General features: G+C 52.0%; 1 protein-coding gene across 1 annotated transcript in view; it reads left to right on the top strand.

Annotated features, from left to right (window-relative positions):
- Positions 1-11,491, top strand: part of ACSF3 (acyl-CoA synthetase family member 3) — a 112,554-nt gene that overhangs the window by 45,370 nt on the left and 55,693 nt on the right. Inside the window, 1 exon segment of the mRNA XM_019505384.1 lies at positions 9,825-9,951. Coding sequence (XP_019360929.1) covers positions 9,825-9,951 — 127 coding nt within the window.

Raw genomic sequence — 11,491 nt, 5'->3', positions numbered from 1 at the left:
CGTTAGCTGCCATGGTCCCCCTACTTTCCTTGTGGCAGGTTGGGGTGTGATGGGACTTGCACAGGACTTCATTGCTGCAACACCGCATGCAGGTGTGATGTCTGGTGTTGTGTCAGGGTTGACAGCAGTTTTACAAAGTTTGAGCGATGGGTTTATCTGGGCTGTTTTGCACGGAGCGGATCCTGCCTCAGGCAGGGGTTGGACTAGACGTGACCTCTGGAGCCGCCTTCCTGCCCCACTTCTCTCCAATTTGAGCACGCCTAGCCGTTCCCTGGATCTCTAGCAGCGCCCCTCACAGAGGTCCTCATTAATTATAATAAAATTTGCATTGTGGCAGTGCCAAGGGACCCAAGGTCCAGGGCACAGCACTGCAGAAACCCACTCTGTGCCCCAGAACACAGGGGCGTCTAGCTGATTTGGGCCTGCGGGCCGGATCCAGACCACAGGGCTTTTCATGAGCTAGAAGACCCACCTCCATCAGCAGAGCCCCTGCTTGTCAGCTGCTACCGCTTGTACCCCCTCTTTTCCCCTGCCACAGATTTTAGTCGCCAGCAGCCACCAAATACCCCAGCTCATTGGCAGACAAGGTGGTGGGCAGTGGATAGCCCTCGTCTTCTGCACACGGCAGGCAAGGGAGCACGGGGAAAGTGTTCAGCGTTGGTCCGCATGGTGAGTACTCATCCTAGCACTCTGGGCTCTCCTTTCTCGGCTTGCACAGGGCTGATCCTGCCTCCGGCGGGGGGTCGAGTTGGATGACCTCGGGAGGTCCCTTCCAGCCTGACTTCTGCGATTCTCCCAGCCGCAGCTTGTGAGCGAGGCCGGTAGAAAGCAAACAGGGTGGGACGTTAAATGAATCTCCTGCCTGCCCCAGCGCACAAAAGCAAAGCTGGCAGTGCGAGTGCACTCCAGGAATATCTCCCTAATGAACAGAGCACGGGCAGTAGGGAGACGTGCTGACATCTTGCCTTGGTTATTACCTCCCAAAGCCTCCAAACAAGGCAGACGAGAGCTGTGGAGTGCGGAGCGGCTGGCATTTCAGGGTGGACGTTACTTTTCTTGTTTACAGTGTTAATAGATATCAAGAAGATATTTGCAACGAAAGATTGACCTTTCTCACACTGGGGTGGTTTTCTGTGGGTCTGGACTTAATCAGTCCGATGACTTTTAAAGATCTGTAGCACCTAAAATCTCTACTTCTCTTTCTCTCTTGCATGTGTGCGTGCACACACACACACACACACACACACACACACACACACACACACACACTTTATATATATACACGTGTGTGTGTGTATACATATGTGTGTACTATATATATAGTACAGGCTTATGTGTATTATATGTGTGTAACAGATATACAATATATACATACACACCTATGTTACACACGTAGATGTATTTATATTCACATGTAACAGATAAAATACACACATAACACACATTCACATATATACATCTATATGTGTATATGCATGTGTACACATACATATGTGTGTTTAACATAAAATACACACACACATATATTACGCACATGTATGTATAGACACATTTATATATGTGTGTGTGTAACATATAAAGTACACACAGACACACACACATATATCTCCTTTTGCTTCTCAGATGTGTAACAGCTTTTGTTCCAAGTGCGGGTTGGTTCCTGGGAATAACATCCAAAGCCCCATCTTTCTGCTTCCCCTTTTCCTTTTAAATTTATAACTTTCCAGCGTGAGAAGGAAACTGATTGCGTTATTCCCAGCCCTTTTATGAAAAGTTAACATTGCAAAAACAGATGTGAGATGTGGCCTTGTAGAGTACGGTCTGGGCTCTGGGGTTTTTGTTTCTCCCACCCCCCTTGCTCTGTGTTATTTCCCCAAGGATCAGAAATCTGCCTTCTTTCAACATGAGGAAAATTGTAGTGTGTCAAAATGGTGAAATGGCCTGCTGTGGGACATGGAGCTTCTAGGGATGATGATGCTCGCACAAAAACACGGAGCTTAGTGGGAGCAGTTTGGCCTGGGAGGCAGGGAACGTGCTTGCGAGCCTTGTACCACTAAGGACATTGGCTCAGATCAGGCCCAAGTAGGTTGAGATTACAGGTACTGTCTGCTGGTGACTGGGGCTTGCTATGAAATGAGGTGATACTCTCAATCTGCTTCCTAGAGGCGAGGTGCGCATGTCTTGAAATCACCGCTGCCATTCAGGCCCCAAGAGACAAGGCCAGGGATCCAGTGAGCTTGGTGTCTGTGTCCCCTTCCAGGAGAGGTGCCTTTCCTGGGGTTCATAGGGCTGTCCTGCCCTTTTTGTGGGCACAAAACTCCTTTCCAGAAATCCAGGTGATAAATGCAGGGGATAAAATAAAATAAAGCTTGAGTTGTGGAGGAGTTTTGGAGATGCTGGGAATGGAGACCCGTCCTGGCTGCCTGCTTACGAGAGGGGTCCTTACAGCGGACCAGTTCTGCAGCAAAGCTGGGATGAGGCTGTTAGATGGTGATGGTGTGTTATGTGCCGTACCGGGGATGCTCTGCCCATCAGCTCCTGGTTGGGGGATCTTGAACGACGGAGGTGCATTGCCTTGTAGAGAGGATAGAGGATTGTGTCCAGCAATGCTGCAAGCTGTGGACAGGAGGGGAGGCATGAAGCATAAACCCTGCCTGCTGCTGAGCTCTGTGGTCGGTGGGGCGAGGGGAAGGGAGGCGACAGGGGAGAAGTCATTTCAATAAAGCACAGCGTCGTAAAGTCGTGCCCTGTGGACACGCACCGCTCTGGCATCGAGCCGTGTGTGCAGCAGTGGCCACTAAAAGAGGAGCAGCCGCTGGCTACTCTGCCTGTGCTAGCGAGGGCTGTGATGGCTCCTCGGGGTGAGATCGCAGCCCAAGTACAGTCCTCTCCTGCAGCAGCATATGGCTAATGGCTCCTCTCTGTGATACAGCGTGTCGAGGGTGCTGCGTGGCCAGTTCTGAAGAGCCATGCAGTATGCGAGGCACCGGGGTGGGCACTTTGGCTCTCTCAGGATTTTGGTTTGTTTGTTTCTTTACTGTTTAAAGTATTTTTCTACCTTTTCACATTTAAAAAAAAAAGCCCTGATTTGTGGAAGGACTCATGCAATTGCTCATTTACTTGTATAAGTGTCACCCACCCCCCAAAGCTTCTCTCCCTGTTACATGCTGGAAAGGCAGGGGGTTGTCAGGATTTTGATCCCAGTAGTCACTTATTTACAAATACAATGTGATGACCCCCCCCCCCCCCAGCATTTTACTTCTGTGCAGCAGCATCTGAACAGCAAACTCTTCTGCAGTCACAGAAGGGTTTTCCTGCTTTAAATGGGATGGGTTTCATGCTGGAAGGAATTTGCCCCTGCGGTGTCTGAGCTGGCATCTGAAGGGCTCCAATCCGCACAAATGGGTATTCGATTCGTGCCATTCGAGTTCGGTCGTTGTTCAGTAGCACCCTGATGCTCCTTACGGTGTGGTTGGAGAGGAAATTGTCTGTAATTGCCTCTTATCAAGGGAGAACCTGGGGCATTTTTTGTGAAAGAGGACAGCTGAGCGTTGTTTCAGTGCATTGCACTGGCCAGAGCGCAGGTCCGCTGTCTCCGGCACACATCCGTGCTCTGTTGTTCACGAGGTGCGTCAGCTTGAACGACGGCCCTGTCCTGATGTCCTTATCCGTAAGTGAAACACGCTCACGTTAGGCATGAGCATGGAAACCTTCCTTATCAGCGCACGAGAAGCCAGGATGTGGGATTAGGGATCACAGGATGGCTTACACAGGACATCATTGCTGCAATGCGCTAGCCAGCTGTGCCCCACCAGAGCTGTTCTCACAAGCTTGTGCTGTGCTGGGCACGAATATGGTGCCCTGCACAGCCGAGGCAGAGTCTGGACTGGAGACCAGAGTGACTGGCACTGGTACAGGAAGCCTGCGGTACCCGAGGATACGGGGGGTCCCATGGGTGTGAAGGGAGGCAGCTGTGGAAGAAGCATGAGGTGTAGTGAGGGAGACAAGGGGGAGCAGAATTGCTGTTGCCACGCTGAGCCCCAAAAACATTTTATAGCCGAACTGTGAAGCACCTCAACTTTGCAAGTGGATAGTGGGGAGAGGTGGTTAGCTGTGTCAGCCTGAAGCCAAGCAAAAGGCAGGGTGGAGATGCGTCTTGCAGCTTATGCAAGCTTTCATGAGCAACCGAATCATGGTTTTCCCTGCATCCCCCCGGGGGGAGTGCCCTCTTCTCCTTCCAGCACCACTGAGGCCTCCCATTTTAACCCGGTACAACTGCTGTCCTCCTTACATGTAGACGGGAGTTGCAGAAGACATCCGGTCGTGGACTTGCAGAAGCCGTGCTTTCAAGAGCCTCATAAGAGCTCCTGCATCTTCTCTTCCAAGAGAGGATCTTCTGGTCTGCAGCCGACCATCTTACACCTTCGGATAAAGGGCCTGGACTTCAGGAAGGGAGAGCGGGTGATGCCCCCTGAGCCCCATGGAAGCAAAGTTCAGCTTTTGCTCCTGGCTGGAGCATCCTTCTTGTCTGGGGACATGCAGGGAGCGAGGCACGGTGCCTCCGATGGAAGGGCCCAATTCCATTAAGGCCCACGACTGACTTCACAGCTCGCGAAGGAGAGAGGCAGCAGGTCTCTGCAACCGCAGGAAAACCAATGGTGGCTTTGAACCAGCCCGAGGGCTACCTGCCTAACAGGGGTTCCCGGCTATTTACAAGTCGCTGCTGCTTCCTGCTAATAAAGAGGTACAAAGGAAGCATTGCAAATATGCGTTTTATAATCACCGGGATTTATCCCTTCAGAGGATTTATTACAGCCTTTTATTTTCATGCGTGGAAAATGGAATCTTATCTTGTGCACCGGCTGGGCTGGCTCAACTTGCTGAATCCATGTTCCAGCAGAAAGCAATCAAACACCCACCTTCCCCGGGCACGCAGTGTCTGCTCATTACCGCGGCTTGAATGCATTAAAGCAGGGGAAACGTGCATTAAAAACGCGGCACTTGGAGAATAGGATATCGGTGCAATTAGCAATCTGATGCTTTCAACAGCTGCTTGTAACTTAGATCTGGTGTATCAACAAAGGATCCCTTGGAGATTTGACAGAGGGAGGAGCGGGAGAGCTGCACAGCGCTGCAGCGCAAGCCTCGTGCTGGAAACATGTAGCGCGGTGCTAGCCTGGTGTGCGCCTACATTTGGGAAAGCATCAGAGGCTGTAGCAGAGATGTGCCTCGAACCCTGAATTTTAATTTATGCTGCCTTCAAGCACCGCGAGCTGCTGGCGCTGAAGTGGTTTGCATGCGCTTTGGACGCCAGGGAGCAGTGCCAGTGACATCCGGAGTTCAGCAAGCAAAATCCTATTAAGATAACGTCACGGCCTTTCTGTTTTACTGTTTGCAAGCCAGCCATAACATCATTACATTACACGACGGGGAGGTGCCTGCTGCCAGGGAGCTCTGCTCTAGATAAGATGTGGGTTGAGCCGGTGCCAGAATTGGAGTTGATATGACAAGAAATTTGGAGCCTGTTCAAAGCTCGATTCACACAAGGCACAGGCGAGGGCAGGTGAATCCTGCCCTGGATTGTTCACCTGGCCTTGGAGGGCACGGCGAGAGGTCTGCGCAGGACTTTTATGACTGTCGATAAAAGGAACATGGAAATTCGGGATCGTTTTACGGTAGCCTAAGCATTGCTGGAGTTTTAGAGTCAAAGAAATGCTCTGTTGGCAGGATAGGAGCTGTGTCGTTTAATGGTTGGAGCCTAGGACAGGGAATGGAAGATGTCCTCCTCCGGGCAACATCACTGAGTCGCTTATGGGAGGAAAACAGAGTGATAAAAAGAGACTTCGTCATCGACCTGCCCATGACATCTGCCATATCCCTGGCCAAGCCCCACCAGCTGGACACTCACTGGGCACGCCTACACGTGCATAACTGAAAATTAAAAACTTGGCAGTACAGGCGTGCATCTACACACGTGCACCTGTACTGCACAGTAGCTATGGCGACTTACACTAACTTGGGAGTAAATTTGCCACCTAGTCAGTTTGCAGGTAGCAAATTTACTCCCAAGTAGTTACTGCGCAGTAAGGCACATGTAGACACCTTACTGTGCAGTAACACTGTGTGCGCGCTCCGACTTGGGAATAACTTTACTCCCAGGTCAGAGCACACAGTGTTACTGCTCGGTAGCACCTACACGTGTAGATGCCGGTCTAATAACCGCTCACTGTGCAGTGACTTACTGCACAGTAAATGCACATGTAGACATGCCCACTGGGTTGCTGTGTTGGGGTCCCATGGTCTGCTCAGACTCCAACAGCGCACCTCCCCTTGCCTTCTCTGCCTGTTACCTCTCGTGATATGGGAGCTCATGGCCTGGCTGTCCCAGGCCCCTCAGACCAGTACCAAACCCCTCTCGCCACCTCCCCCAGAGGCACCAAAGCTACTTGCACACCCTTTCCCAGAGCTCCAGCTCACAGGTCTTCTGGCTTATAGAGTCACAGAAAATTCAGGTTGGAGGGGACCTCAGGAGGTCACATCTAGTCCAATCCCCTGCTCAAAGCAGGACCAGCCCTCATCCCAGCTTGCAGTTCACTTCTTCAGGGACCTTGGATAGTTGAAGCCCATGACACACAGGCTTGTGCATGGAGTTCCCAAACTAATCGCTGTTAGCTCAAGGTAGCATGAGAAATACCCGTGACCTGAAATCTCTCCTTCCTGGCTGTTCATTGAGAGGGTTCTCACGGGTGGCCTAAGGGATGTGTTAAATCCATTTAGTCATCACCCTATGGTTGCTGAGGCATGAGCGTGAACTTTCTGCACTCATGCCGGGGCTGCCTTCAGCTGTAAATGGGCACTGGGTCTTCCGGACTGGGGAGTCAAAGGCTGCCAGATGTGATGCTGGATACTGCATCGCTTCCAGCTGTGCTTCCAGCTTTGTTGTGCCTTATCCATACTAGTCCTGGGAGCTGCTAGAGACCTGTTCCGAGTGGACGGTATATGAGCAGAACCCACAAGAGCTGCCGTCGCTGCATTTTTCACGTCTTTGTTGCTCTTGTTAGCAGTGCTAGCACTGTGCACGGATCTGTTAGCCTGTGCTCCAGTTGCACCTTCACATACCTTTAGCCTTTATCTACTGGCGTCCTCGCAGTTCTGAAATGACAGCCTGCTAAAGAGCAGACAGGTTACTGCCCTGGGTCTGACCAAGGCCCCATCTCCTGCCGCTGCAGATTTCCTGTCTGCTCCTTGGTGCTAAATGAGAGCTTGTCCACGCAGGTCGCAGAAGGAAGAAATGTCACCGTTGCCCTTCCCTTCTTGACGATAACAGCCGGGAGGCTGCATTGTTTCTGGAATAAATCCAGGGTCCCTTCATTAAAAAAGAATGGATTGACCAATCTGGGAAGGGAGGTGGTCCCTCTGCATTTGCCATGCAGCAGTAGTGTGTGTCCCCCCCGTCTGCCTGCTCTCCCCCAGGCACCTGCCTCACCTGGAAGGGACCCTGGGTGGGCAGAAAGGTACTAGGGGTCTATTTCTGCCCCCCTGAGGTTGCCAGCAGAGCCTGGCCAGCCACACTGGAGAGATTTATGCTGCTTATTCCCCAGCCAGGGCCGTGTGGCAGTGAGTTTTAGTCCGGCAAGCCAGCTGTGCTTGCAAAAGCGAGCTGAAAGGCCCTCTGGCTGCTTGCTGCGCCTTAAGAAGCTGTGGTTGTCTTCTTGCTTTATTTTCCTTCAGCACACAGGTCTATCGGCAGCTTTGATCCGGTGAATTAAACCCAGGGTCCCGCTGCGCACTACCTGCATTTGTCCTGAGATTGAGCATTGCCTGGCTTTTCACCAGGGGTGCAACCGCTCTGCCTTCCCTTCGGTTGGCTTAGAGAGGGGGCTCCTCTGTGTCCCACTGGGAGAGCGGGGGCACACTTTGTTCCCAAGCCAGGCGCGGGTTGCTGGCAGTGCCAAGTGGGACATCTGCCCTCCGTGGTCCTCCACAGCTGTTATTTCAAAGGCTGAGGCATCTGCCAGCCCACAACATTATCCCTGAAAAGCTGGCTGCAGTTCCAGCTAGGCACGCAGCCCCAGAGGGCATCAGCCAGCACGGTCTGTCTGTGGGTCAGGATGTTTAGTTGGTATCCTCCACAACCCTCCCTCTCCAGTCATCTTTATCTCCCCAGCCCTTTTCAGAAGCTCCCTGTTGGGCAGCTGTGCCAGCGCGGAGAGACCAGTGCGGCTTTCTCCGGAGCCTGGTCTGTTCACAGCAATCCTGGATGCATCGGAAAGGATCACTTGAGAGCCGTGCATCAGATCTGTCCATGCAACAGGCTTCCAGCGTGGCCAGGGAATCCCCTCCTGCCCCCTCCATTCCTACCTGCAGCCCCGGATGGGGAAGGCGCTCCAGTGCTTATGTTTGGAAGGATTTCCCCAGATGATACCACAGTGCCACTGCGCTGCGCCTGCCCTGGTCCCCGCTCAACAAGAAGGCTGGGCCAGGAAGGGCAGCTGCACAACCGGATAAAAGCCGCACTGTGCACAGTGATCCCAAGGGCACCCAAGGCACAGAACACAGGGGCATCGGGGCCCGCGATACAGGGTCCCAGGTGAGATGCCGTCAACCCGGGGGAGTTGAACGCATCTTGGCTGGCCCTGGTGCAGAGATTTCTGGCACTCAGGAGAGGTTTTGTTGGTGGCATTTGAGTTTTCTGAGTCACAGAATTAAAAAGAAATCGCATTTCGGATGCAGTTTACAGTATAATTGAACCTGTAGCACCGGCTGCTGGGGGGCACGGTTGAGGCAAATAGCTTAGCAAGACTAAAGCACTTCAGAACTTGGGAGGGAAAAATGCCGGCCTTGCATTAGGTGCAAGGGCTGTCCTCCTCGTCCTGCAGGGAGAAAGGGACTCACCCTTCCCACGAGGCTGTATTCACCCTGCAGCATTACAGGGGTATTTTGTCGTCTCCGGAAGGAGATCCCCTGGGCCGCTCGTGGGGCTGGGATGCCAGGCTGGATGCACCAATTTGGCAGTTCATGGGTCTCGGGACCTCTGTAAATACATTGCTGATGCCTTCCCAGGTGGTGCTTTATGCAATCTCAGAACTTCTTGTTTGTCAGGTGGGGAGATCACTCTGGACGTGTCCCGTTCGCACGCTCTGCCTCTGGATTATAGAATCAGAGAAAATGAGGGTCACATCTAGTCCAACCCCTGCTCAAAGCAAGACCAGCCCCAACTACATCATGCCAGCCCCAGCCAAGGCTTTGTCTACCCGTGTCTTAACAATCTCCAAGGATGGAGACTCCACCACCTCTCCGGGTAACCCGTTGCAGTGCGTCACCCCCCTCCTAGTGAGGGTATTTATCCTAATATCCAAACTCAAGCTCCCTTGCTGCAACTGGAGCCCATTGCTCCTTGTCCTGTCATCTGTCCCCACCGAGAACGGTCCAGCTCCATCCTCGTTGCAGCCCCACTGCAGGGAGGTGAAGGCTGCTATTCAATCCCCCTCGGTCTTCTCTTCTGCAGACTCAGTCAGCCCAGTTCCCTCAGCCTCTCCTCACCAGTCACTTGTATTATCTGCTACTGCCAGTGTTGGAGCCAGGATACAGGGCAAGATGGGCTGTTGGCCTGACTCAGGATGGCTCTGCTTTCTGTTCTTAGTCCCTTCTTCTTGCATGAAGCAAGAGGCACAGCAGGTGGATGGGGAGCACCACGATTTACCGAGCGGTTCTCAGAAGGCAGGAGGGGGCCGTCCCTGCCTTCAGAGGGAATCCAGGGGCACACAGTGATAGAGGCACAAATCCTTGATACTCAGGAAACCTTTATTCTTTGTTTGTCCCAGGTGACCCCCGGCCTCGAAGACAAGGAAGGGGAGCTCTTGGTGAAGGGGCCGACGGTGTTTCGTGAATACTGGAACCGGCCTGCAGAAACCAAAGCTGCTTTCACCCCGGACGGCTGGTTCCAAACAGGTACCGTGTGGGCACCGTGGCAGCACCTGGGAGGGATTTTCTTCATCAGTGAGGGCACGCAGAGGTCTGCTTGTTCCCCTGCATCTTTCTGCTGGCTGGGTCCTCATGGAGCAGTGCCAGTGCAGGGTCTCGCGCCCTTCCCTCCCCATCTGGCTGGATGCAAGGAGCAGCCGCATTGCCCAGCTCTGGGAGGAGAACGGGCAGGGTAATGGGGTTAAGTGTGGTCAAGTCATGCATCAGAGTGGGCAGAAACTCACCAACACTTCCAGAAGCTTTCTGGGGGGTGCAATTAATTTTCCAACATGACAAAGAAATGTGGAGAAAAACTTTGGAGTTGCCAAAACGTTTCACTGCAGTGGTTTTGAGATGAAACGCGCCAGTTTTCCAGTAAGTTGTCATTTTGAAATTGAAATTCGTTATGGCAAAAAACCCACAAAACAACAAGGTGATGCTGTTGAGATGTGAACAAAAGGTTTTGGTGACCTGAGCTGTGTGTGCCTTTGGACTTCTAGGTCATGAACATTTTCAATATTGGACCTTTCGTCTTGATTCCAGGCAGGAAAAGCGAAGTGTTTGGGACTGGGGTGGGGAGCTATGTGTCATGACATTTTTTGCCTGGCAGCCAGACCATTTCCTGCCCAGGTCTGTGGTTGGTTTTGCTTTGTTTTTCATGTGGTGCTGTCATGGCACCGTACACAGTGCCAGGGGGACCCATCCTCTCTGCATAAGCATTGGGAAAACAGTGCCACTCTGAAACACTGTCTGACAGCAGCAGCCTAATGAACCAAACTGCATGCCCCATGTCTCCAGTCCAGAGTAGCACAGCTGGAATTTCACGTGCTTCTAAAACAATGCTTGTTCCCAGTCTCCTGACCAAACACTATCGTCAGAAGTATTAGCCAAGAATGCAAGGTACCAAATTCCAAGAAATCATTAGCTGCAAGCGGTTACTGAGCTGGAAAGAAGCAACAAGCCTTGAGTAAGTTATTCCTCTGCTCTGACTGTCATGTGCTGACCATGCTCAGCACATCTGGGCAGAATTACTCCAGCTGCAGCACCCTGGTGAATGAACTGTAAGTACAACAAGGAACTTGCTTTGGTCCCAAGCTCAGCTTAGAGTGTAGTGGGACCACAGGGCACCTTTGAAATAGCATTTGCTGGGTTAAACCTGTTGGTTAATACCTCTGCCCTGCTCTGCTTTCTGTTACCTGGCTCCCTGGCAACATGCTGTTCGTATTATGGAATAAATATAGACCTATTCACCCCACTGCATTTGGGCCACCTTGAATCTTACGGATACAACAAACGCTTTTCCTCCCCCAGCACTTGAACTTCCATCGTAGCCCTGCCGTGCACACAGCACTGCATTTTGTATTTCCATTCTTATTGCATGCCAGCTGTGCCATCAGCAGTCCTCAGGAGCACAGGGCTGCATTTCTAGTGCCCTCTCCGTGGCCTTTTTATTGATTTTGCACATCATAAAAAAACACTCCCCCCGACAACGCTACAATTTTTCGTTCCTTTAATTGAAGCTGGAGTT

This window comes from Gavialis gangeticus, unplaced genomic scaffold, assembly GCF_001723915.1.
Source record: "Gavialis gangeticus isolate Ggan-Ray unplaced genomic scaffold, GavGan_comp1, whole genome shotgun sequence".
NCBI classification, from domain to species: domain Eukaryota; kingdom Metazoa; phylum Chordata; order Crocodylia; family Gavialidae; genus Gavialis; species Gavialis gangeticus.
Note: the sequence above shows the minus strand (reverse complement) of the source record. Positions and strands in the feature narration are given on the sequence as shown.